Here is a 22,905-nt window from a genome sequence, read left to right on the forward strand (position 1 = left end):
TTGCAAGTCACAATATTTCACATAGTTTAGTGAAAGGATTTTTAATGCTACAGCTTCAAAAAACAACTGAAAGTTATGCCTGACTGAATGGAAAGAACAAACTATCTTTAAACATTTGGACTGATCCCGGTACAGAGGGCGTCATAGTTGTTTCCTTTAAAGAATGTGTCATGCCTGATAATGCGGCACATGTAGTTTCAACTTTCAGGTGAAATTGCATTTATAAACGGATGCCTTGCTGGACAAAGATTTCTAATATTTAAATATTAATTGAGTCAACCTAAACCCATTGTTTAAAGTAGAGAAAGAATATTCTTATAGTAATAAAATGTGTGACACTTAATTTGCAAACATGACTGATGCTTACCCAAAATAGTATTTATTTTGCAAACAAATTAAATATAGTCTATTTATGAAACAGGGGTTAATAGTAGAGCTTGTTTTTGTGTTTGTTATAAGCAGTATTTATTTTAGTTTGTCTCAATCAAAATGGTGCTAGTGAGCAGAGGAGATACCTAAAAACTAGTGCTGGGAAAAGATTAATCGTGATTAATCGCATACAAAATAAAAGTGATTTTTGGCATAATATATGAATATGTGCTATGTGTAATTATTATGTATATATAAATACACACACATTCATGTATGTATTTAAGAAACATTTACATGTGTATATATATTTATTTATATTTTTATATATTCTATATTATATACGGTATAAATTTAAAAAAAATGATATATAAATAAAAACATCTAAAATGAATATATATGTATGTGTGTGTGGTTAAATATGCATAATAATTACACACGGTACACACACATATATTATGCAAAAAAATCACTTTTATTTTGTATGCGATTAATCTTTTCACAGCACTACTAAAAACATTTTAGGAACCCTAATCAACTAATAATCAGTTAAAAATGTTGGGTCTAGCAGTTTATTAAAATACCCACATAATTAGATGAGCACAAAAAACAGCTACAATACAAAAAAAGCTTTGTAATCTGCACTATTAAAACAGGCAACCAGACTTAACTTATTTTTATATACCCTATAAAATAGTGTGACAAAAACATTTTCTTTTTTCGGTTTTCTGTTAAGCTTTACATTTTTAAATCAGCACACATTTATTTCATACTTTTTTCCTTATATATTGACATGATCAATGGAAACTGATATCTGCTTTTTTGTTTGTCCGAAATGGTTTTAATAAATATTATTGAATAAAGTTGTCACATTAATTGTTTTCAGTCGTTATTGCTTCAGACATCTTTTTATGAAGTATATTTGATAAAGAACAGCACAAAACCTGTTCTTTACAGATGCAGAAATATAAAGGTAACACTTTTTAAGAGATACAGGGTATTAGATACACTGTAAACAAATCTCTGTAGAAATTACAAAGTTGCAGTAACTTACTGTAGATTTTCCATTTATGTTATTTACTGTCAACAGTTTGTTCAAAGTTAAATGAACATGAAACATTTTCAGTCTTTATCTTCTACAGTAAGTTACTGGCAACCAGCTGCATAATTACAGCTATTTTTACAGTGTTAACCTGTACGGTTATTATTATATTAATAATACCAAGTTATGGCAAATTATTTCAATTCAACATCTTTTTCAATATTCGGAGATCATCCAAAGGTCTTTCACAAAATTCTGTAGTAATTTGTTTTGCTTTGGTGTTTGTGTACACGTTCAATTGTTATAGATCATTTTCTATAGAGAACAGTGCCACAAAAGAGATACACAACATGGGATTTATTGGCTCTGGTAATTGATAACAATACAGTTGGCATTATTCTCAATAGTAAATAAAGAATGCATCTCCAAACATGCTTTGTGGTAAAAAGAGTGATCTTTTCATTTATAAATATTTACCGTTTTGAATGACATAGCAACTTTCAGAACACAGTTTTTCTGGCACAGGTAAGGTCCTTATTTTGTACAAGGCTCCACATACTTAAAAGCTCCCGTGGACCTAGTTTATGGACCACGATGAGGTTCTTGAAGAAGCAGGGCTCTCTGTTCAAAGGGGTCACTTTACGCTTTATTATCCCGAATGTCCTAAAAGCATGATGAAGCTCAGGTGTAATGTTCAACCTCTGAAGACACATGCCCAAAAACACATCATCTATGGGATAAAGCTCCACGTTCTCGCAGACCACGAACAGCCTGCGCGCCACTTGGGAGGACATGAGAAATCCTCCCCCACCTAAATAAGGTGGATAGGGTTTATCATACAGCTCTTTGGGAATAAAATATTTACTCTGACGGTTCCTGATGGGTTTGGCTTTTAAAATGGTGTCTCCAACGATTAGGTTCTTCACCCTGTTTTCTTCTATTCTAAAACCAATTAGTTCCACCAGGTTTTGGATGTTGACAAACACATCATCGTCTCCTTTAAAGATGAATGGCACTTTACTGCAGTAGATGTTGAACCACCTCAGAAAGTTAACCTCTTTGAGAGTAAGATTAAAAAAGGTGTCCATGAAGTCCCACTGCAGTATGTCGCCATAGGTTTGGTCTTCGTATTTAACCAGTGCTTGTAAATTTCGTGCGTCTTTGCCAGTCGCTGGCGTACCTAGAAGAAATAAAGTTTTGATCTTCATGCCCCGGACCACCTGTTCTTTACCCCAGGTTTTGCGCACGGCCTCTCGTCGGTCGTGTTCTTCAATGACTGATTTCACGACAACCAGAAGATCCACATCATTGCTACACTTCTCCGGATGATTTAACAACATGGGGAAATATCTGCAATGTCTGTGGAGGACAAATTGATGAAATCTTGGGTTTAAACCGCGAAACCAACCCTGGGTTCTCAGTATGGATTTTTCTGTGCAGTTTATAGTGTTCACGTCCCATGTTGTTGGCATTGGTTTTCCTGTGAGCTCCAAACCATCTCCGCGTAATTGGGAAGCGTTTCCAAGTGTGGTTATTGTGTTATCGTTTAAAGACGAACATTTGGTTCCACATCTTTTGTTTTTTAGCTCGACTTTTGTGTCTTTGACGTTCGTATCCACCGTTATTAATTTCTGAAGCATCAGCAAAGTTGCAAACGCCAAAGTCAAGCTGACCGCAGTCCTTATGTTTTTCTTCTTCCTAAAGAAGAATTCCATTACGCACGTCCTTGGGTTGTTTAGGCAGCAGGTCATTTAAATTAACAGCAGGTTCCTGATGAAATATCCATTGTAGTCAATTTTCCAAGTGTTCGGAAAAAAGTGAAGGATGCATTAAGGGCCATTGTGATGCTGGAAGCATTTCTGGCGCTTTTCTCATCCAGTTAGGCTTTTGTCGTTTAATGCATTAATGCACACATCCTGCTCTCAAAGTTTCATCGTTAAACTGCTGCAAACGGCACACAGTCAAACTTTAAAACAATCGCTCGTTTGCCCTCCTTTCTCCTCCACTTTCACCCTGGACCCTCCCCACAACACCTACCTAAAACTGACTCTCTGGTTACATACACGACAGCTGGGCAAGCGAAGCAAGGACTACTTACGTATGCAGACAACGTATTTTAATATTTAAGTGTACGCATAAATTGTAACCAATGCAATTTATCAACTTTAATTTTTACCATGTCTCCCACCAAACCAAACACTGCACATGCACTGAAAGGTTGAAGAATTATTATAGGCATTGGACCAGTGCTTAACCTACGGGCATAAATGACAGTATAGCGCCCTCGTGTGGTTCATAACTATGCTATCCACGTAGTACAATTCCATTTGTTGACATAAATAGAAAGCTAAAATGAACGAACAATTAACTTAATTCGTTTTTAGTCTTAGTTAATGATCATTTTAACACTTACTTATCCTTTTTTTAAACAAAGCTTGTATCTGTTATCAGTATGAACGAACAATTAATTGTATTTCCATCAACTTACTTTAAAAACCATGAATATTTTGTAAAAAAATATATTGTTCAATTGTTAGTTAATTTATTAACATTAACAAATTAAACCTTGTTTGTAAGATGCTGAATAAACCCTCAAATGTCTGCTACAACAATCATATTAAAATAAATTAAATATTGACTATAACTATAGCCAATATAACTACTGGTGAAAGGGTTACATTTAGTCTGGTATTAACAACGAAAGAAATATGCAGTTCATTGAGCAACTTGTTAAACAGTTGTGCAAGCTGTCATAGTGAAACCATTTTATATATTTTATTTTATAGCCTAGCAGAATATAGTAAATACAAAAGGTGAAAACATTGTTTTGACCAACAAATAGTGTAATTAAAATAAATAGTGCAACAATTTGCCCAAATTAAAATATTGCAACTTGAAAAAAAAAACGGCTGTATCGTACTTACATAACTAGGCATACCAGGGTTGTGTGTCTAGAAAGGATACAGCTACGGCCAATATCGCAGGATGTGCGCTGTATTCATCCTAAACCTACTTTCAAACCTAACCCTAAACCCAACATCTCGCGAGATTCGGCAACAGCTGTATCCCCTCTAGCCGGAACCGCCCACCAGGGTAGGATTTGAGGAACCCTGCAGTAGGCCTATGTCACTTAAAAAAAAAAAAGGCCTATGTCACTTATTGTACCGTCCATCAAAGAATCTGCTAAAACAGCTTGAATTTAACATCACAGTACCACAGAGTGCCCCACTACACAGTATGCTTTCGACTCGATCTCGCGATACTTTGATTTTAAAATCGCTCTGCGCAGCCTCGCATAAAGTTAAACACGCCTACATACGTAGATGATCGGATGTGGGCAGAGCTTCGGTGGTCACTGGAGATAAACACTCAAGCGATTCCACGCTCGGTTTTGACGCCCCAACTTTCAATGAGGACAAAGCAGGTAAGGTAACTTTATTTATCTTTTAAGAAGCGTAGTTATTTTCGTTTAAGAAGTTTCCGCGGTAAATATGCTTTGGAAAGCGTGCACGGAAAGCTTAAGTTTAACCAGTTTTCGTTAATTTATTAACGTTTTCAAGCGGTAATCTTGTCTGTTTAAAGGAAACGTTGTTAATAAATCATTAATGCTGTTAATAATGTAACGGAGTACACGGTTATTTTGTTTCAGACTGTCGCTGGAGGCCACAGACAGCGAGGGTGCGGCGTTATCTCTTTAAACCCGCCCGGTGTGAAAAGTTCAGTCAAGGTCGGTGTCAGTGTATACCCCACTAACCCCTCCCCACACTTTCTGTCTGTCGCTTAACGTACATGTAATGTGGCGTTGTATGTGTCAAACGCGTCCGAGAGCGCACTGATCATTAATATTCATATTCATCTTGTATCCACAGCGGGCGGAGAGGCGGAGAATCCTGCGCGGTTTGGTGCAGAGATCCGCGTCTGATATCGTGAACGCGAGCGCAGCGCGACAGATGGCTGGGGACTGCGGAGAGGCCAAACGCCTCCCAAAGAGACCGTTTCACGGCGAAGGAGAAGAAAATTCAAGCGAAAAAATAAACGAAAACGTCAAAATTAAGGCTGGGAAAAAGACTCCGAGAGAAGCTTGTGGTGGGAATGAACGGCCCGGTAAGGAGAACGCGAGCGTTTTGACGCACTGCCACACAAGCGGCTCAGCGGAAAAGAGGGACCACAGTGCCATTTGTGGCTCGCAAACGCGAGAGGACCCGAGCGTTTTCTTCGACGAGGACAGCAATCACGTTTTCCCGGTGGAACAGTTCTTTGGGAACATGGATGTTGTTCAGGTAAACGCACACTCTTAAAAATGAAGGTTCTGTATCGCAGTGGTTCTCAAACCTTTTCGGCGTGTGGCCCCCACGTACGGTGCATCCCTTTATGCCCACCCAAAGTTAGGAGATAAAACATTCCAAAAATTTGAATTAAACAAAGCATATTAAGTATAAAATGTAGTGCTGTATAGTAGCATTATTTTTCTGAGGTTTAATTACACAGAATTTATGATAAATTAATGTATTTTATAAAATGTGATTAAACTAGGGCCCCCTGGCACCATCTCAGGGCCCGCCAAGGGGGCACGGCCCCCAATTTGAGAACCACTGCTGTATCGGACTGTATCATGGTTCTTAACATCCGCAGAGCTTTCTGAGGTTATTTGAGAAACCAAAAATTTGTATTTTAAGCAACTAATCTTTATTTTTAAAGTGTAAGGAGAGAGATTTAGGGCCAGTTGCTAATGTTCATTATTTAGACTGAATACCATATTCTGGGTATCAGAATATAAAAAAACCCACTTTCCTAAAAATAAAGGTGCTACAGAATGTTCTTTACAGCGATGCCATGACATAGAAGGACCATTTGTGGTTCTCCAAAAACATTTGGTGTTTCTTACCTTTTTATAGTCTATTAAACCATTTTCACTGCAAACAACTTTCTGTAAAACAGAAAGGTTTTTTATAAAACAATGCTGCCAAATGGTTCATCTATTTGGCATACTTACTATATACATTGTTAAAGGAATAGTCAATTTTCTTAAGAAAAGGTCCGGATGGTTTGCTCACCACCATGTCATCCAAAATGTTGAAGTCTTTCTTTGTTCAGTCGAGAAGAAATTATGTTTTTTGAGGAAAACATTCCAGGATTTTTCTCATTTTAATGGACTTTAATGGACCCCAATACTTAACAGTTTTAATGGAGTTTAAAATTGCAGTTTCAAAGGACTCTAAACAATTCCAAACGAGGCATAAGGGTCTTGTCTGGCGAAACGATTGTCATTTTTGGCAGGAAAAAAAATTCACTTTTAACACTTCCTCCGGCTTTGTGACGAGCCGGCGCGACCTCACGTAATTGCGTGGTGACGTCAAGAGGTCACGAATGACGTATGCGAAACTACGCCCCAGTGTTTACAAGTGTGGAGAAAGAGGACCGTTCCGACATTGTTGTATGTCGAATGATACTAATTAATGTCTTTGTGTCAGTTTATTGTTTAAAATGGTCCGCAAATGTGCGTTTTATATGTAACACGTGTCATTCCGCAATTACGTGAGGTCGCGCTGGTGCGCCACACAGCCGGAGGAAGAAGTGAAGTTGTGGGTTAAAAGTGCATTTTTTTTCTTGCCATAAATGACAATCGTTTCACTAGATAAGACCCTTATGCCTCGTTTGGAATCGTTTAGAGTCCTTTAAAACTGCATTTTTAAACCGCATTAAAACTGTTAAGTATTGGGGTCCATTAAAGTCCATTAAAATGAAATGTTTTGGAATGTTTTCCTCAAAAAACATGGTTTCTTCTCGACTGAACAAGGAAGGACATCAACATTTTGGATGACATGGTGGTGAGTAAATTATCTGGATTTTTTTAAATAAGAAAATGCAGTAATCCTTTAACTTATGTAAAAGGGTAATAGCAACCCAAATGGCTTTGTTTGCAAGTAAAGATCAAATATGGCATAGATAAGTAATGTAACTAATAATTATTGGATCAGAAGTCTGTAGATCAGGCTTCCAGTGGGAAATTGGGCATTCATAATTATTAAAACGTATTTTAATCAGATTAAACAAGCATTAAAATAAACTACATATATATGAAATAATATATGAAACACATGCATCTTTTCAGTTATGCTAAGCTCAATAATATGTTGTTGTGGACTAAAAGGTTGAAATCCGCTGCAGTAGATGCTTAGTTACTACTGAAAGCCTGCTGTTTATGATATATAAACTCATTAGCCACAAGTGCCATTTAAGCCATTACTGATTTTTTTTGTAAAACCTTCTGACCTGCTGTTTTAGGATTGTCCACAGAGAACTCCAGGAAGCAAGAGGATGAGCCGGAGAGAGTACAGGAGTCTGCATTTTTATGCCAAAGAAGACAGTGAAGATGAGCAGCTATGAGAGGTCATCACTTTCACAGGCAGAGCTTAAACTACGTATGCCACGTTCTTTAATTTTGGCATATTGATGGACATCAGGGAGGGAGGTTCGGCTATTAAAATTGGCATAGTTGGTAAATTTTATTTTTTAAAAGTTTGTAAATGAATGTTTGATCTGCAATCTACCCAAGTAACTTACTGGGATGCATTGTGTCAGGCAATATTTGTATACTTCTGATAGCATGATTGACTTACTTATCCGTGATTTGGTAATTAAATTTTTATGAAATTAGGTACATTAGTGATAATGAAAGTGTTATATTTTTGCATCCCTATTTATAAACTTAAGAACATTACACTTGTGCCATACAGAAACATACAGTATGAAGGGATTTGGGCTAGACTTCAATCTTGTTCGGTCATGTGATTGGTGGGTTGTTTTGAAGGGCAGTTACATAATATAAAAACTGAGTACATTGTAAGTTGATCTGGTACACTTGCCAGCCCTGTTTTTTACCACTAGTTCTTACTGATGTGCTCTGAAATCCATAATTCTTTAAGTTTATTTAAATTGGTATAAGTCAAGTGCCTTATGACAAATTTGCTGTTCAGATGTTGTAAGGAATTCGTTAACTTCTAATGTTCAGAATTTGGCACTTTTTAAAAATTCTCTGTTGAGAATGAATATTTGTTTTGAAAAAACAGACTACATATACTTCTGATTTGGTGCTGTTTAATTGAAAATGAAAGTATACTACTCCATTCCTGTGTTATTTGATATGCTTAATATGATGTAAATATTTTTTATTGCTTTAAGACTTCAAATTACAGTTTTGTCCAATTTGACAGAGGTTTTTAATGTACAAGTTGGAATTTAAAATGGAGAATATCATCCTGTCGATGCATGTATAGCTTTGCGAGAAATATGTTTGTATTTTAAAAATGTATAATGTTTGAAAGATGCTTGTATAATTTTATTAGAAAGAATTTGCACTAACATGTTTTTTTTAAAGATTTAACATTTTAAAATGTAGCTTGTGCGCTTTACAAATGTGATGTATGAGGTAAAAAAATTACAAATTGTGATTTGGAAGTTTATATTTTTTATTGAAGTGACAAATATTTAAGTGCTAATTTTTGCTACCAAATGCCTTGTATGCACATCACATGTAATTTTCTTGTAAACTTAATGTCAGTTTTTAAGTGTATTATCATATAAAAATTACAATACTCCGTCCAATGACAATAAACCTCATCATTAACATCTTTGAAAACTAACTTATTTTATATAAAAAATATGTGACCCTGTCTATGAAATCCTGTGGATTTTACAAGGTGGCTAATTCGTATTAATTAGTTTGACCACATTTCGCACCTGTGATGTTGGGGTTTTATTATTATGTACATTTTTAGATGATTCACTTCATATTAATTCATAGAAATTGGTCAACACTTAAAATGCGTCCGAATTCCTGTGAGATCATGCTGGTATTAGTGAATATTAAAGATATCAAGGTTATATTTTCACAGAATGTTCTTTACATAATGAACAGGATAATTTAAAAATAAAAGTAAATCACAAAACAATGACTTCAGATGGGTTTTCGCAGACTGTCTCACAAACAAACATGTTTTAACCGGAGGACTGACAAAAGTAATTTTTTTCGAAGGATTGTTTTTGTAGAAGGAAAAACTATAGTGTGTGTTGGTGAAAATACCAAAAACATTTGTTGTATTAGACATTCTGCTCCCACACATGCTCACAATAGCTGATGATGCAATATTTATCAGATTTTTTTTACTGGATGCCATCATCTAAACAAAAAAGGCACAGATGGAACCAGAGACTTAATTTAAAACATTTTAATAAACCAATAAAAGTCATAATGTAGAAATATATAATTAAAAACCGTTATAAAAGTTTTTCGTTTCATGCTTTGGTGCTAAAAGTAAACTAAAAAGAAGTACAATTAAAAACCTCCAAACTTGAAATGCAATATAACCAAATGATAAAAAAACCCTGAGAAGTTTAAATCAGTGCTTGTGATTCACTTTAGCAGAAATTTTCAGACCAAGCTGCATATTTCATAAAAGATTTCATATAACGAGGTCATGTTCATTTCTTGGTCTTCCTGATCTGTTTGTAGATTTTTCGTGAGTCACACTGAAGCTCATGGGCCCCTTTCTTATGGCAGACGATGTGAACCAGTTTAAGATTGTCTCTTGTGAACAGAAGTTTGTAGAAATAATCCAGATTTATCTGGCTGCTCTTTCTCCCATTCAGTGCATCAGCCAGGGCGGGGATGACGGTTCTCTTCTTCTCTATTCTGAAATACAGATTCATTTTCACAAACAGCAGTTAGTCCATTTAACTAAAACTAGGACTAGTAGATGTGCTAAATACGTTGGTAATATGATTTGCTTAAATACCTGTTTTTAACATACCACAAGTTTATTTGGCCTGTGTAGCAATACTCACATGTGGTCCAGATTCCAGGTGCTAAAAAGTATTCTGCTCTCGCGGTTCCCATATGGGTTGATTGAATGAAGAAATGTGCACTCATTCAGATCAAAAGCACCCTGTTAGAGTAAAAGTCTTTATAAAAGTCTTATACAAAAATCAAAATATTGTATCAATTAATATTGAGTTAAAGTTGATTGGTACAGCAAGATATTTTAAAGTATGTTATTTGATTTATGCTTAAATAGAAATTAATTTTATGTTCAATCAAAAATTACAGATGTAATTGTGAATGTATCACAGCACCTGGCAGGAGAACCAGCCTTCTTTAGTGCATAGTCGGTGGACCTCCTTCTCCGACCTATCAAAATAGGCACCATGATATCGTTCAGCCTTCAGTTTCTCTACCAGCAACTCAACCACCTTTTTATATTCGCTTTTTATCTTGGCATTCGAAATACACTTTGTATGTCCATCAACCTACAGACAGAAGATAATGACATTTAGAGCAAATACAAGTAAATAAACAGTATTAAGTACTTCAAAAAGTAGGGCACCTCTTTCAAATATCCACGAATTCTGTTCTCGCAGTTGTATTTCATGTAAGCAGACTTGGTTTTAAACCGGACGTCAATTCCTAAAATTTAGATAATGAGAAATACTGAGAAAATGTCAGTGGCACATGCTCACATGTCAGTAGTGTAAATTGATGGAAGCTTCCAGCAGTCAAAGGACAGAGAAAAAAGGTCATTAAAGATCTATTAAAAAACACCTGCCTTCAAACCATTCCTTATCTTGCTCTCTGTTCTCCACTTCCGAATTGTCCTTCAGATTTCCCAGAAGGTCTCCCAATATTTTACGGCGTTTGGGGGAATGTTCATCCGAGAGAAGATTTTTGGCTGCACTGATCAGAAGCTCATTGTGTTTGTCCAAACCCAGGACATGATTTATTTCATAAACAACTGCAGGAATTAACAGTCATGTAGAAATGTCATAATCCTGCGTTTAAAGTAGAAATGCACAGATGTATCGGCTGCTGATATTTGTTGGACGATTTTTTTATTAATTTACAAGAAAGGCTGATATACTAAACCAAGTTTATAAATGAACAGTGTGGAAACATTTTAATAAATGTTTATTATTTAATACTGGTCTGTTAAATGTGACATATTAGTATCTTATTATTGCATTCTCACTCAAAAGCATTATGTTACATTGTTTCTAAGAATACATTTGCTTATTATTTTCAGAAAATGTTTGCCATGTACATTCCCATATTCTGTCAATGAAACACATTACTTACATCCACCATCCCAACTTTCTCCCTTGGGGAGGAGAACAAGTTCTGTATTAATAGGAAGATTTTGGAAATACTCCTCAGTAACTATTGTACCATCCTCATATAAGCAGACTTGAACTCCGAGGCTAGATACCTTTAAAACAACATTTATCGTTGTTAATATATATATTAATGATGTTCTTTACTCCTACGTGTGTAAGCACAGCTCAAAACGCTTGGCAATTGACACGGTTTTTGACAATTACGACGATTTACTGATTACCTTTAATAACTCACATCCTTTTTTAATAAGCTCTTTTAAGTTAACAGCCGCAACTCCATATTTTTTGGCTTGGTTAGTACTTCTTATCTTCACCAGCTTGGATTTTGTTTTATGCATATTTACTTTAGTGAACTAACTTCCTTATTTGCATTGCGCCTGCGCAACACAACTAAGGACATTGCCATCTTGCGGACACAAAAGTAACACACAATAACACGAAAAAGGTTGGACACAACCATGGCCGTAGCCAGCTATGACAGATAATGTTGGCTATGTGGCCATCGAGGTCGACCTCGTACATTTTTCATATAAAAAATAACATTTTAAGTTTTCTGAATGACTAATTAGTCATTTAAAACGACTTACGTCGGCATCCGCATATATAATTAAGTTTGGACAGACTGCAATAAGGCGTAAAATGACGGCGGCCGCTGGTGCAGCATTCGCAGGGTTGCCAGATCCTTTTGTGAAAAATCCTTTAGACGTAGTGTGTAATGTTTTAGAAATAAATGTGACACTTTGGGAAATTTATAAAGTAAGAATGTGCTGGTTACTGTTAGTCTTATTATTCTGATTTATGTCTCTGATTTATTTCTGAAAAACAAACTGAACTAGTTTTTTCTTTATGGCCTATTTTGTTTATTGTCTTTGTAATATCTAACAACAGGGGGGTGACCAGCACCGTCCTAAACAGTAATCAAATCGAAATTCAGCGTGGGCAGGTTATTGCTGACATGATACTACACATTCGATAAGACAGGCGCAATAATTATCATGATTACGTACGTAAGAAATGCTTTCAACACTAAAAATCAGTAGAAAATAACACGGGTACAAATAAATGAAATATGCCAAATATGTACCCACGAAGAAGGCTATGTTATTTCAATCAGTTTAGGAATTAGCATTTAGTCATGCTGAAAACATTCATAAAAGCACTAAAAAAGTTTATATAGCATAATAGTGCTTATTTAAACGATGTATATAATGCTATAATTAGAATTGTTGCATGAAAATTAATAAATTATCCACAAAATTCCAACAAGGTTTAGACAGAATACATAAAATCCCAGGTAAAAATAAAGTATACTTAAATGTACTAAAACAGTTAAATAAACATTTTATGTACATTTTGTAAAAGTTATGCACTGCAAAATATACAAATGAAGAGCATATAGTTCTTCTTGAGTAGTACTTCAATGCACTTGAAAAAGTTTACAATATCAGCAGTAATACTTAATGGTGTCTCAAAATAGGACAGTTAGTACACTTAGATGTTTTTAAGTTTATCTTACAAAATGTTGGTATATTAACTACAAAATTACTGCACAAAATAGTACATTACCTAAGTCTAAGTTTATTTTAGTGCACTATTCCCCCTGGGATAGCAATTAACTCTTCTTAACCTTACTAATTTTCAAACCCTGGCTACGGCCATGACCACAACATAGACTAACTTATAGACTTTGGTAAAACAAACTTAATGTCATAAGGATTTAATTAACAAGCTGTCTCATTTGCTTTTAAATCAGGTTGACAAAGCGCTTTAATACTTCTTGTCCACGTGATGGCGGTATATACTGAAACAGCTCTCGTCTTTCAACAGACGCGTGCAGAAGAAAAGCGCCAAACCGCTCAACATTTCACCCTGGCAACGGCTGACAAACGCTATGACAGCAACCACAGAAAGAGACTGTGCTTGACAACTGGCTAGCTTATGTGGTAAACGGACGATTTCTGTAATATATTTTTGTTTTAAAACTAAAGGTTGTATAGAGCACAGCAGTTGACCGGTTGTTCTGATAGTAACAAGAGAAGAAAGCAGAGAGCTGTGCATTGCACAGATTGAAATGAAAGAGCGGCTTCAAAAGCTTCGTGATTTAGGGCATTTGATTTTTAACGAAGAAACAAACGTTTCGATTTAACATCTATTAAAACTCTTAGGCGCTTTTAGGAATGTTTTCAAGGGAACATTAGCTCACCAAGTTTGCTGACAGACATTAGTAAAGTGACACACATGTCTGAGTGGAAAGAGGTTTTCGACCGAAACCGATTGATCCCACCTCACAGTCAAACCGCTCGACAAGCCCAGGTCTCTTCTCATGGCCTCAAGCTACACTTCAAGCAGATCGATGGACTTCACGTAAAACAGGTGCATGATTCATTGATTTTATTTCAGTGGAAAATACGTTTACATGTATAGCTCAATCAATCTTAACTCATTAAATATTTTAGAGACTGATGGTAGCACTTCTCTTTTCACCTACCTTTCTTTCCTCTGGTTGGCATGGCAACAGTCAGAGGAGCAGACTGCACTCAGGTGTCAGCTGCGTGTGACCTTGTATGACTCGGGTCACCAGCACTTCTTTGGGCGCACGTGGAAGAGCGGGTCACATTCTGTCAGCGGTACGGCGGGTCAGATCGGTCGAGTGCCCTTCAATGAGGTAGAGTGATTTATTTCACACTGACTGATTATATGGAGTTGAGATTGATGCTTGACACCTGGGGTACCCATTCAGAAGTGCTCATCCCAATGTCATGTTCAGTGTCGAGAGGTGACCCCTTTAAAGTGACAACTGTAAATTGCAGCAGTTTGGAACTTGCCTTGAGATGTACATCTTTACAATTAAGCTGTCTCAGGCTTGAGAAAGAAGATGCTCTTTGCCCCTGTCGTTATATCTAGTGTCACTCTTGCTGTCTCACTCTGTTGAGGGAAAATTTACAGTACGTTTCACAGATCTATATATGAGACCCTGCCTGTAAGATCCAGGCTAAAGTCTTAATCTAATTTTGAGATTAGAAGCATCAATATTTGATTTCAGTCATTGATTTCACATTAATTTTGATGTTTGTCATCATGACCTTACTTAGTCAATATTAAAGATATTACGGATATAATTTCACAGACTTGATTTTATGTAAACCAACAGTAAATCACCAAAAAGTGACTTTCGCTGGGTTTTCACACTCACATATTACATTTTCTTACATTACATTTATGCTTTTGGCAAATGCTTTTAATCCAAAGTGACTTACAGTGCATTACAAAGTATACATTTTCCTGTATGTTTCCTGAGTACAAAATCACAACACTTAAGCCTTTGAGCCTGCTTAGGGGCACATTAAAACCTATGCATATGTTCGAGCCCCTGCTAGATCAGGTGGCCTTTCTGGGTGAAGTTTGCATGTTCTTCCTGTGTCAGCGTGGGTTTACTCCTTGTACTCCGGTTTCCTCCAACAGGCCAAAAACATGCAAGTTAGGTGATTTGGAGATACCAAATTGACCCTCCCCTAACCTGTGTCTAGCCATGAATATAGCCATAGATGGGGCGGCAGTGGTTCAGTGGTTCATGTAGGTTGTCTACAGACAACCTACCGGAAGGTTGGTGGTTCAATCCCCGGTTCCACCTGACCAAGTGTCGAGGTGTCCTTGAGCAAGACACCTAACCCCAGCTGCTCCCGACGAGCTGGATGGCGCCTTCCATGGCTGACACCGCCATCGGTGTATGAATGTGTGAGTGAATGGGTGAATGTGAGGCAAATTGTAAAGCGCTTTGGATGGCCATGGGTTTACAAAAGCGCTATATAAATGCAGTCCATTTACCATAGATGCTGGAATGGCATGAAAAAAAGAGAGAAAGAATGAAACCTATACATATGATACCTGTCAGTATTCAAATCTGTGTATTTGCATTGTACTGATGCTTATGTGTGGGTGTTCTTTAAACCAGACTGTCCTTTATTCCACCGAGGCGGTGTATATTTCATTTTTGCAGCCAGGGTTGTCATATACCAAATGTCAGTGGAACCTGTGCCAGTAAAATTTCACTTTTCTCTGTACCAATTTTAACACAACAGCTAAAATAAATGCCTTTATTAGCACACTACTTTATTGAAACATTTATTTTTAACTAATTTATATTAACTTATGGGGCAGTTTCCCGGATAGGGTTTAAATGAATCCAGGACTAAAGTACTATTCGGACGGGATTAGTTTTACATAGGGAGGTGAGGTAAAGCAATTTTTATCAGAGCTTGCCAGTGATTTTAGTTCAGTAATCATTACGGACAATGTCAGTAAAGATTATGGCGACTTTTACCTTCTGTAAAAAGGTTCGGAGAAATTACCTCAGGTAATACTAATCCAGTGCAAATAGACCAGCTGTAAATATACACGTAAATTGCGTTATTTCCTTTTAATTTGAGTGTTTCTTTTAAATATAAAAGCGCTTAAAGAAGCATTTCCTCGCTTTCTAGGCAGAAAAACAAGTCAGCACTGCAAAAATGATTTTCAAGAAAAAAATCTTAGTATTTTTGTCTTGTTTTCAGTAAAAATATCTACAAATTTAAGTGATTTTGTGCATAAAACAAGCAAAAAATCTGCCAATGGAGTAAGCAAATTTTTCTTGAATTTAGTTTTTAAGAAAAATGTTCAAGATTTCTTTGCTTACCCCACTGGCAGATTTATTTGCTTGTTTTATGCACAAAATCACTTAAATTTTATATTTTTGGTCTATTTACTGAGATTTCTAATCCTGTACGAATTGACCATTAATATTACAGATGTCCTGTGGTACAATTGCATTAAGCCATCTACCCCCGTAAAACTAATCCCGTCCGAATAGGGCTTAAGTAGTTCTATCAAACAAACCTTACAAAAAGATACATACCTATCTTTTCAATGCGTGCACTTCATCTTTGTTCAGCGCTTTGTAAATGTGTTAGCATTTAGCCTAGCCCCATTCATTCCTTAGGATCCAAACAGGGATGAATTTAGAAGCAACCAAACACTTCCATGTTTTCCCTATTTAAAGACTGTTACACGAGTAAGTATGGTAGCACTAAATAAAATGTGCGATTTTTTTTTAAAGCGGATAAAAAATGAAAACTATATGGTTTGGCGGAAGAGCACTTAAGGTTTGCAGCACTTCAACCCCAGTGCGCAGTAACATCATCACTCCTGACTACTCCCCCTCTTGCTCAAACTTCCATCAATATTACTGCGCTCGAGGTCGAAGTGCTGCAAACTAAGTGCTCTTTCGCAATACAATACAGTTCTCATTTTTATCCGCTTAAAAAATTGCCCCCATACTTACCTACTCGTGTAACTACTTAAAAGGGAAAACATGGAAGTGTTTGGTGGCTTCTAAAGTCATCACTGTTTGGATCCTAAGGAATGAATGGGGCTAGGCTAAATGCTAACACATTCACGATGCGTTGTAGAAAGTTTAAGTGCACGCATTAAAAAAAGAAAGGCATGTCTATAGTCTAATTTGAGGTAAGAACATAGTAAAATATTGAAAAACAGTGATGTTTTCCTTTAAATTAAAGCAGCTCAAACATGCATTTTAATCTAGGACTAGGATAAGACCCTGTCTGTGAAACTGCCACTATATTGCATAAATAGACAATGTGAATTTGCTTGATTTGTGCAGTTTTGAGCAGTATTACTGTTAATATACAGTACTTTCTGTTTGAAACAGAATGCTTTAGGTTTTTTGGGTCACAGCCATAAACCAATATAAATATCTATACCTAATTTGCAGGGTTGCAGGGGGTATTAGTGGTAGGAACTTTTTCATTTCACAGAGCATTTGGTACGACAAAAATCTGTGTAGTGCAAAAAGAGCCAAATTTATGGGTCTTTAACAAATTAAAACGAAACAGCATGTAGCCGTTAAGTATTTTTCAATTAAGTAAATATTGATTCAGGTTTCCAAGTAGTTATTTAAGGCAAGTAAACAAAGACACACATTACAAGCATTACAACACAGACACAACCTCTATAGAGAAACTGGTTTTGTTACATTATTACTTTAGTAAGGACTTAAAGCTCCCGTTCTGTCTGTGATTTTGAAGCTTTGATTGTGTTTCTAGTGGGCAATATAACATGTGATCATGTTTCACGTGTAAAAAACGCGGTATTTTTCACACAATTTACTTATCTGTATAGCGCTTTTTTCACTGTCCTCAAAACAGGCTGATGTCTTCCTTGTTAGGTGAAGTCCCTCCTTCAGAAATACGTATCGAGTTCTGATTGTGTTGTTTGTTTAGTGTGCTGTGATTCGATAGCAGCTTAGCTTAGCAGAGCCGTTTGAGCCAAAGCTGGTGACTGACGTATTCCTGTGGTTGGAGTTTAGTCAACGAACTGTTTTACTGACGTCATTAAAGCAGGAAATAGAGGGCTGTAGTCCAATCCGGCATGCACGTGTGTGGTGTGCGTCGTCACTTATACCAGAGCGAAGATGGATGCAGAAGAGGTTGACAGTGATCTGGTAGCTAAAAAAAACTCTGTCTGTTGTATGGTGGTATTTTGGATTTAGGATTACTGACACTGAGCAGTTGCTACATCACGTGGCAATACGAAAACATTTCTAGTTTTACAAATACACATTTTAGCAAAACTGTGTGTGGATTTTCCTTAAAACCCATCAAGTTGACTCATGATACCATTCAGTACAATCGCAATCGCACATCGCATTATTAGCATCAATAACCGCAATGGGAAAAATTACCCAAATCGTGCAGCCCTACTTTTAAAGAGGAATTCTATTGAAGAAAATATATCGCCTGGCAGTGAACTTTGAGCTTTATCATTTTACAGGTATTATTTATGCTATTATAGCAACATTACACACTAACTAGGGTTTAAAAAATGGTATCAGGTACGTGACCTTTAAAAGAGTAGAAGAGACCAAGCTATCAGAATGCACAGATTAAACACAACCTTTTTCTTATCTTTAGTTGTCTCACTTTGTCGCACTTAGTTTCAGTTCTGATAAAACTCCTGGTTTGAATTATCGGTGATGGCAGTTTATTGCAGATTATAGATGCATTCTGGCCTCTCCGAGCGAGCCCAATAACGGCCTATCAGAGGCTGTGAATTTACTCTCCACACGGGCGCACTTGCCTGGCACCTCTGTAATTCACTTAAATCTTCCATTATGGTCTCTCGCTTCCACAGAGGGAAAATAAAGTTTGAAAATGTCAAATCTGAGATCCGGGCCACGAAGATGACAGTTAATGTCTGCAACATGCCCCCAACACACAGTTTATGTGCTTAATACCACATATACAGATATTTCTCTGCCTAAACAGCCATGCGGATCTGCATACAGTATTGCATTGGAAATTGTGTTGCCCTGTTGCCTGCCTGTCAACCGTTTGCATCTTTGTTATCTAATCATCGGTTACATGATTGCATTGCCCCGCACGCCTGTGTTATTCACTAATTAGCCCGGCTAATTCATTTTCTGCTTTCTAACACACCGAGCGAGGGTTCTTGTTTAGGAATTGTGATGTGCTAATTTCCAACACTGTGAAGCAAAATAAAACGTCTGCTCTTCTCGAATCCCAAGAGCAGCGACAGTGCAGAGGAGGGACCGTGAGATCACATAAGGTCTGTCAGACATGATGGATCTGTTTTAATATACGCCGCAGAGAAACACGGCAAACAGAGGGAGTGATTATAGAGGAATGGAGATAGAATTAAAGTGGGACTATCCCTCTGGCCCGGCTCTAATAGAAGCATGTTATGACAAAACGAATGTTTGTGTGTGGAGGTTGGAATTAGGAGATCTAATTTTATCGTTGACCTTCAGCAGCAAGATTCGAACGCCTCTGTTGATTTAGCTGAAAAGGAAGCGGTTTGTTGGATTAAGTCTAATTCGGCATGGATTTTCAGTTGTGAATCACCGTCAGCGGTATGGTACAAGACGATGCTTAGTTTCCAAAGGAGTCACTGATGTTCTAATTCCTGTTGTGCACCTCATTAGATGCTTCCTTTGCCGGGGATATTGGAGTGTCACACCAGCCTGTCGTTTGATCACGTACAGCCTTTAAAACCTCATAAATCAAAGATTGTGCCTGGGATTTAGCACGTAGGGTGCCATAAAGCACCATGGCATGTAGATGGCAGTGCTGTCACACAGATGGAATATTGTTGCTAGTGGTTCATAAGAGTGCAGATCTTTTCATTCATTCCCCCAGTGTAATGTTAAACTCTCTGTGTGCTGAACAATGTACAGAAATGACAGTGATAATCTAGAAACGTGGTTATAGACTCATAACTTTGTCACAAAGAAATGCCAAGGTCCCAAAATAAAAAGAGAAAACGGAAAATGTGATTTTGCGGTAAAAATAAGAAGCTTAAGATTTGTTGCCCCGTGACGTCATTTTCAGGAACATTAAGCACAATTTCCTCAAATTCTTTTGACTGTAATGCCAAAGACGAATAAAGGTGTATATTTTTACTGTAATATAACAAATATCATTCACATAACCAGGGCTCAACACAAAAAAAATTATACTGGCCCGGTCAGGCCAGTGGTTCAGGATTTCACTTGCCCTGCCAAAATTTTCACTGGCCCCAATAAAAATCTGTCAGTGTCAAATATAATTGAATACATATACAACAGACATGTTCCAACGAAAAAAGGCTCCCAACTTTTCTGCTTTACCTGTAAACTGACAGCAAACTGTGCAAAATATTGCATAATTTTTTTCGGCGTGTTTTACTCAAGTAAATGTCTGCTTCCAAGATGTTAAATAATACACATTGATGAAAATATATTTTAGTGACTTGAGGGTGAAGCACTGGCCCGATCGGGCAACTGACAATCCTTTTTACTGGCCCGAACGTCTCTCACACTTGCCCCGGGCAACCGGGCAGTCCTTTATGTTGAGCCCTGCATAACTGCACATATCATTTTGATGTATACATTTGGGCTTGAAAATAAGGGTGAAGGTTTGGGATAATTGTTTCTTGCTATTTTGGGTGCGAGTTGCATTGTTTTTCTCACCTATGTGAGCTGTGGCTTGTTGTCTGGTTAACCTAGACAGTTAAAGGGTTAAGAGGGTTAAAGGGTTAAAGGCTTGATTTACACCTAACTGGACATGGTGACATTTCTGTCCACCCAATTAGCACAACATTTTAAGAAATGCGGCAGTACACTGTAGAGAACTTCAGGGCTCCAGACTGCCACCAAATGGTTGCATTTTGCCACCAAAATTTGAGAGTGTGCCACTGAATTTCTACTTTCTGCATCTTTCATCAAAGTATTCATTAGTAATACAGTGTATTACTTAATAGAAATGTGAATATTTGGTTAGAATGTTGATTTACGGTATGTGCCCCTAAATTTTCTGGTTGCGCCCCTAAAATTTTCAGTTGGGATCCACTGTGCTCCTAGTGAAAAAAGTTAGTCTGGAGCCCTGAACTTTTAGCACTTTTTAGTGCTTATTTCGTTCGCAATGCCCATAGTCTGTGCAAAATTAGAAACTCTTTATGGATAGCCAAGAAGAGTTCATTACATTTTTTTATTTGGCTAAGAGAAAAGTGGTTTTAAATGCAGTATGATATAGTATAACGGGACATTCATTCATCCATCCAGTCGGTCTAGTTTCCTCTAATGAAAGTCCCCCAGCAGACGTAGTGCCCGCGACACCCATGTCAGGTGCTTATCTTTATCTCTTCAACTCTCACAGCGTTCATTAAGCCGGACTGCAAGGTCTACGGCTCTTCATCGTCCAACATGATTCACGTTTTCAGGCTCTGAGAGCCTCACAGACACTTCAGTACATCTTTTAACTCTCCCACCCGTTCTGACATATGCCTAGAGATTCATTTCAATTATATATGTGGCTCGTCAGCCATCCAGGAAATGATCAATATTTTAGTTCACGGAGAAGCAAACATCCCTGTGAGCAGCCGGTTCTTAAAGACCCTTACACCTTTCTGTGCCACAGGGTGGCGGATGACAGATAGAAGGGATTGTGGTTAAATCTGTAAGGTTTACATTAAGTGCATCTGGCTTATGTTTTTAATAAAAGTAACTTTAAGGATATTAGCATAACATGTTCGAGTCTGTTCTTTTTAATATTTGTTCTATGTAAGCATGGTAGTTGGGTGACGGTAGGGCTTGAACAATGAGACATTATTCTTCAAATAATGTGCAAGTTGAAGTCTATATAATGTAGACTTACAGTTTGTGTAAAAATATAGTAATACAATATAAATAATTCATCTGTGGTTCATTAAAACCAAAGTTTTGTTTAACAGTGCTCCCTTTCTGTTGCACTCCATTTGTATTTATTAAGATTAATGAAAACAAAGGTATTTGTTGCCCACTTGCTTATAGGACTCAATGTTCTCATAATAAGAATGTAACAGTAAAATAAATTTTCACCAATGTATTGTCTTCAAGCACAGTGCAAACACATAGTTTATTAAAAATGAAATTTATTATAAAATACTTTTTTCAATTTTATCACTTATTATTACTAGATGTCTTTGACTGTTTCAGTAAATTTTTTTGTGATTTTAGAGTTTCACACCATAAACGCTGCATTTTGTTATGGTAAACATTTTATGATTATGCTTAAAGAGCACCTTTTTCATTGCTAAAAAATACGTTATTTTGTGTATTTTATAAAATACAATGTGTTTGCGTGGTTTATGGTTAAAAACCAATTTTTTTTCCACCGTACATTTTTGTAGCTCTAGATTTCACTCTCTTCCTGAAACGCACAGATTTGAAAAGCTTTGTGTCCCTGATGTGTGATTGGCCTGAATACCTCTGACGCCAGCCGGAAATGTGACGCTCCTTACCATGTTTGAAAGATTTGGTCAATGCAATGCTAACAGGAGTTAACTTACAGGCGGGAGGAATTATGATAATGTCGGTTTTGTCTGCATCACCAATCCCAGGAGGTAAACTGTTGCCAATCTGTGTAGGCATAACCTGCGGCATTGTTTACTTTGGGGTTTTGCATATCGTTAACAGTGTTGGGGGTAGCGCATTACAAGTAACGTGCATTACGTAATAATATTACATTTCTGAAGTAATGAGTAAAGTAACGCATTACTTTTTAAATGTACACATTAATATTTGAGTTATTTTATTTTTTAAAGTAATGCAAGTAATTTTTTTAGTTTGATAAATTTAATTTAAAAAAATTATGTACTGAATTTAACTAAATGTAGTCACATTATGAACTCTATGCATACACGCCTGTGTGAGAACAGTTTGAGTCAGAAACTGAGATGGCAGGCCAGAGCTCGATATTTTTGTGCTAAAATATGCAATTTCTACAGGCAGAACTTTT

The 22,905-nt window shown here is 36.8% G+C and overlaps 4 protein-coding genes across 4 annotated transcripts in view; 2 read left to right on the forward strand and 2 right to left on the reverse strand.

Moving 5' to 3' along the window:
* Positions 1-1,418: 1,418 nt before the first annotated feature.
* On the reverse strand, positions 1,419-3,906 carry b3gnt7l (UDP-GlcNAc:betaGal beta-1,3-N-acetylglucosaminyltransferase 7, like). The gene has a single exon (XM_055168597.2). It carries the CDS (start codon positions 3,160-3,162, stop codon positions 1,912-1,914), a length of 1,251 nt encoding a protein of 416 aa, XP_055024572.2. The 5' UTR covers positions 3,163-3,906; the 3' UTR covers positions 1,419-1,911.
* Positions 3,907-4,685: 779 nt separating this feature from the next.
* Positions 4,686-9,042, forward strand: c5h1orf174 (chromosome 5 C1orf174 homolog). The gene is made up of 4 exons (XM_055168599.2): positions 4,686-4,835; positions 5,061-5,138; positions 5,281-5,691; positions 7,697-9,042. Exons 1-4 carry the CDS (start codon positions 4,743-4,745, stop codon positions 7,796-7,798), a joined length of 684 nt encoding a protein of 227 aa, XP_055024574.2. The 5' UTR covers positions 4,686-4,742; the 3' UTR covers positions 7,799-9,042.
* A 582-nt stretch (positions 9,043-9,624) lies between these two features.
* Positions 9,625-11,963, reverse strand: dffb (DNA fragmentation factor, beta polypeptide (caspase-activated DNase)). The gene is made up of 7 exons (XM_055168598.2): positions 11,800-11,963; positions 11,541-11,670; positions 11,014-11,199; positions 10,795-10,874; positions 10,544-10,717; positions 10,256-10,356; positions 9,625-10,103 (listed from the first exon to the last, which is right to left on the reverse strand). Exons 1-7 carry the CDS (start codon positions 11,914-11,916, stop codon positions 9,893-9,895), a joined length of 999 nt encoding a protein of 332 aa, XP_055024573.2. The 5' UTR covers positions 11,917-11,963; the 3' UTR covers positions 9,625-9,892.
* A 1,853-nt stretch (positions 11,964-13,816) lies between these two features.
* Positions 13,817-22,905, forward strand: part of nphp4 (nephronophthisis 4) — a 186,137-nt gene continuing 177,048 nt past the window's right edge. The window contains exons 1-2 of the mRNA XM_073867390.1: positions 13,817-13,951; positions 14,097-14,243. Coding sequence (XP_073723491.1) covers positions 13,817-13,951; positions 14,097-14,243 — 282 coding nt within the window. The remainder of the gene's footprint in view (positions 13,952-14,096; positions 14,244-22,905) is intronic.

Source organism: Misgurnus anguillicaudatus, chromosome 5, assembly GCF_027580225.2.
Source record: "Misgurnus anguillicaudatus chromosome 5, ASM2758022v2, whole genome shotgun sequence".
In the NCBI taxonomy this organism is placed as follows: Eukaryota; Metazoa; Chordata; class Actinopteri; order Cypriniformes; family Cobitidae; genus Misgurnus; species Misgurnus anguillicaudatus.

Bases quoted from the DNA above. Each gene is read 5' to 3' on its own strand.
- b3gnt7l (XM_055168597.2), bottom strand. From the start codon at position 3,162: ATGACCTGCTGCCTAAACAACCCAAGGACGTGCGTAATGGAATTCTTC.
- dffb (XM_055168598.2), bottom strand. From the start codon at position 11,916: ATGCATAAAACAAAATCCAAGCTGGTGAAGATAAGAAGTACTAACCAA. The intron at 11,671-11,799 runs GTAATCAGTAAA...GTTGTTTTAAAG, and splicing joins AAGGATGTGAGTTATTAAAG to GTATCTAGCCTCGGAGTTCA. The intron at 10,718-10,794 runs GTGCCCTACTTT...TTCTGTCTGTAG, and splicing joins TTCGTGGATATTTGAAAGAG to GTTGATGGACATACAAAGTG.
- c5h1orf174 (XM_055168599.2), top strand. From the start codon at position 4,743: ATGTGGGCAGAGCTTCGGTGGTCACTGGAGATAAACACTCAAGCGATT. The intron at 4,836-5,060 runs GTAAGGTAACTT...ATTTTGTTTCAG, and splicing joins TTTCAATGAGGACAAAGCAG to ACTGTCGCTGGAGGCCACAG. The intron at 5,139-5,280 runs GTCGGTGTCAGT...TTGTATCCACAG, and splicing joins GTGTGAAAAGTTCAGTCAAG to CGGGCGGAGAGGCGGAGAAT.